The 4,025-nt window shown below is 33.9% G+C and overlaps 1 protein-coding gene across 1 annotated transcript; it reads right to left on the bottom strand.

Moving 5' to 3' along the window:
• LOC107624444 (GATA transcription factor 12) lies at positions 1,221 to 2,798 on the bottom strand. Its single transcript, XM_016326938.2, has 2 exons — positions 2,439 to 2,798; positions 1,221 to 2,249 (listed from the first exon to the last, which is right to left on the bottom strand). The coding sequence occupies exons 1-2, from the start codon at positions 2,661 to 2,663 to the stop codon at positions 1,551 to 1,553; spliced, it is 924 nt and encodes a 307-aa protein (XP_016182424.1). The 5' UTR covers positions 2,664 to 2,798; the 3' UTR covers positions 1,221 to 1,550.

The following is a 4,025-nucleotide window of genomic DNA, read 5'->3' as shown; positions in this document are numbered from 1 at the left end:
ATATATATATATATGTTTTATTGATAACATTTCTGATCAAATACATTTGATACATAATCATCAAGGAGTTGTGACCATTATTACGACAATGTGAGTGTGAGCACCACTGAGATAACAAGTTGGTAAGTAAGAACAAACTATATAATTTTGCTAATTACATGTCCAATTTATTTTAACAATCAATAACGAGATAACTGTTCTAGCACTCTTTAAAATTTAGGGTACATTACCTCCTATATAATAAATTTGATTATATATAAATCTAATATGAAATAAATGTTTGTATAATTTAGTTAAATATAGATTATTGTGTTGTGTTGTGTTGAGTTTTAAGTATTTTTTATTCTTTTGAAAATATAGCTAACTTGAAAAATATCTCCATAATTTTGCAATACATTTAATGCGTGTTACAAAAATTATTTTTATCCACACTTTATCTATAGATTACATTAGTTAAAAAAAATGGTTATTTATATATTAATGTTGAATAAAATAGTTCTATTACATAATGATGCTTCATAAAAAAATATTTTATCTTCTAGTTTCATGAGAATAGCGAAACAATTTCTACGTAGATATACTTGTGATATACTTAAGTTTCATATCTACTGTGATGAGATAAAATGGTCAGGAATGCTATGTGGATAGAGGGCATAAAAGGATGCAAGTCATGGATGTGATTCAAGAGTGGTTTAACTCTTGAAAGATCTAAAAGAAACAACTACTAACTAATTTGGGTTATTCTAAGTAGTTAGTTCCCTAGTCTGCAAAACTTTTAAATGAAATTTTGATCCCTGATAAATTAGCACTTCACCTACATAAAAAGAAAACAACTACTCTTGAAAGATCTACTCATGAGTTTTGTTTCGGTTAGTACTTGTAGGGGTTTCAGTAAAATCATACTCTTTTTGGGACTCACTGAAAATGATTTTTGTATGTAAATATAATCCTTGTTGTTGGAGAGGTTTATTCTGATTTAGAATTCGTACCTTATTTCGTACCGCGCCTATGAATATGCCCTTTAATTCTATGCTTATGTTTAATTATATATAAAAAAAATTAATTTTAACCCAACTATCTACTAAAATGATAATTTTACATGAATCAAAGATTAATAAAATAGCACACATTTTGTAGTTGAATTCACAACTTAAGAATTCCCTCTTACACATCCTTGTGTTTTTTAAGTTAAAAAAAAATGGCATGTAATTCTAACATTACCCATTATTACTGCAACTATTATACAAAAATGAAATTGAGTACATATAAAGGAGAATGTTGATGTGTGTAAGCTGTAACATTTCAAGTCTGTGAAAATGATGACTTGAAAAAACACTACATCAGTCACCATAAAAGATTAAACATTAAACTCAAAAAAGTTAAAGGCCAAAAATGAAAAGAAAAGAAAAGGATTTTAAGTAAGCAAGAAGTCAATCAAACAAATCCCTAACAAATTAAAAAAAAAAAAGGTAAAGAAGTACTATATGGCTAGAAATTAAATTAGGAAAAGTTGCACGGAGAAGTCTATTCTACTCTAGAATTGAAGCGGACTAGATTAGGTGGCCAAAATGGGGACCCAGTTGCTGATGGATCAAGTAATCCTGACCGTTGGATGAGACATCAAACATAATGCTCTGGTGATGGTGATGATGAAGCAGTTGCTGCTGATGTTGTTGCTGGGCCTGCATCATCTCCTTTTGGCGCCGCAACTCCAGAACCTTCCGGTGCGAGTTTGAGTGCTTAGTCAGCACGAAAGTCGGGCTGGCAGCCGGCCTATACTCAGGCACCAGCCGGCCCGACTTATACCTCACTCCGCATGCATTGCACAATGTCTTTGGGCCCATGGGCCCTGTCCGCCACTGAGGTGTCTTGTCTGTGGCGCAATGCAGGCACTTCCTGCCCTCCCCTTCTTCATCTCTGCTGTCCTTCTTCCTTGCCACGGGCTTCTTGGGAAGAGCCATGGGCTCGGGCTGGGAAGATGATGTGGTTGGGGACACCACGAGGAGGCGGGAGTTCCAGTTGCATGTAGGCCCACGCGAGCGCTTGCTTCGGGCCTTAGCTGGAACCGACAGTTGTGGGTTGAGTATTGAGTTGGCTCGGTTGGGCTCGACTTGGTGGTGGAATTCACGGGCCTCGGTGTCGCTTCGGGCCTTTATGCCTGATATGAGCTGCATCCTCTGCAGGTCCTCGCTCGAAAATGATTCCTCGGTGAAATTGGACAACCATTCCAGTTCAGCAAGATCATCGTACTGTTTTTCCAAATTAGAAATATATTATTATTATTATTACTCTTTCGATGTAAAAGGAAACAAGTTAAGGGAAATTTCAGGAATTTTGTTGTATGTGTTGGACGTGAGAACTAAGTCATACTTAATTTCATATTTATTTATATAAAATGATGAATTAACAGAATAAAACAATAAAAATTGGTTATATACCGGGACGGAGAGGTCGGCGGTCAGGAAATTGGGGTTCGAGGAAGAGGAATTGATGCTGTCAAGGGCAGTGGGGGAGGAGTGGGTGGAGTTGGTGGTGGTGTTGGGAATAAACGGAGCAGTAGCTGCTTCTTCGTTCGAGAAATCAAAGAATTCCTCAACCATGAAATGCTCAGAACTAGGGGTATTATTGTCTTGCTGCTGCTCAAACAACTCTTGAGCTTCCATCGCCACAAATTCAACAATTCTTCCTTCTTTTCTTGTTTCTTTTTAAATCTAAGTGATGAGAAAGTGAGAGAGAAAAAACACACTAGTAGTTACAACTTAGAAGGTTTATATGCCTCTGAAAAGGACCCATTGCTATGGACCCTAGCTAGTTACCTTATATTTAAATACCATGGATTATATTATTTATCAATTATAATATTATTAACAATTAAATACATAAGTACTACTATACATACATTGGAATGGGTACAAACGTAGCTTCCTCTTATTTATTTCTGAAGATCCGTAAAAAGACTTGCTATGGAGACACCAATATCTAACCTTTGCTTTTTCAACTAGATTTAGCTTTGATTTCTCCTTTATTTAATTAAGCCTTTGCTAATCATGGAATCAAATCTGAACCCCCAACCTATCATAGTAACTCCTTAATTCTAAAGTGAAGAGCAGTAATTTTTTTAGTTGGTAATTATAACTATATTTATTTGTATTGACACTTAAAATTTGAACAACTTGGTTGATCGAGTGGCCAATTTATTTATTATTTAAGTATTAAAAATTTAAATTTTATCTTTTATATATATAACAATTCATTAGGGAATAACAAATTCTTAAAAGAACTTGACAACTTTATCACTTGATTTCTTAACTAATAAAAGCATTTTATTGTCAGTTGTCTGTCCTTAAGTAGATGACTTGCGACTAAAAGATTAGATATCACATTTGACCACGGTAAATATATACTCTCTGGGGAAAAAAATTGAGCAACTTAGCATAGGGCCAAACTGTTATTTAGTATTTGTCTTCTATTGGCTATTGCAGCTGATAGAGACAGTGGTGGGGCAAAACGGATATGGTAGCTTGTGATGATTACTAGGGTAATTGAATTGAATTCCATCATGGTAAAAATAAAATAAAATAAAATTGACTTGGACATACAAAACGTGGGTGTGGTCCTGTAGAATGCATAAATATCTTACATATATAAAAATGCACTCTAATTTATTACCGTAAATTTATAATTATTATGACCATCAAATATTTATTAATAATTTAATATCACTCGATGGATAGAAGCCGAGCAAAAGCATCAAAAGTTTCGATGGCTTAATCTTTTTATTGCTTTCCAAGCTGTCAATTGCTGACTTAATTAAAAGTTTTTCAGTAAAATGAGTTGTCAAAGAATCTTTATCTGACCAAGCTATTATCTTATACTAATGATCAATTATGCAAGTTAAATCCCAATTAATAGCTATTTATCCTTTAATTTATTAACTCTAAGGTGAGATCAGAAGCAGCTAGCCAGCACTCGTAGCTCATTTGTTTTACTTAACATATTTCATAATTAATAAAAGGAGAAAAAAA

Source organism: Arachis ipaensis, chromosome B10 (genome assembly GCF_000816755.2).
Source record: "Arachis ipaensis cultivar K30076 chromosome B10, Araip1.1, whole genome shotgun sequence".
NCBI classification, from domain to species: domain Eukaryota; kingdom Viridiplantae; phylum Streptophyta; class Magnoliopsida; order Fabales; family Fabaceae; genus Arachis; species Arachis ipaensis.
Note: the sequence above shows the minus strand (reverse complement) of the source record. Positions and strands in the feature narration are given on the sequence as shown.

Excerpts from the sequence above, each read along its gene's own strand:
- LOC107624444 (XM_016326938.2), bottom strand. The coding sequence starts at position 2,663 with ATGGAAGCTCAAGAGTTGTTTGAGCAGCAGCAAGACAATAATACCCCT. Across the intron at positions 2,250-2,438 it reads CCGCCGACCTCTCCGTCCCG|TACGATGATCTTGCTGAACT; the intron begins GTATATAACCAA and ends TTGGAAAAACAG.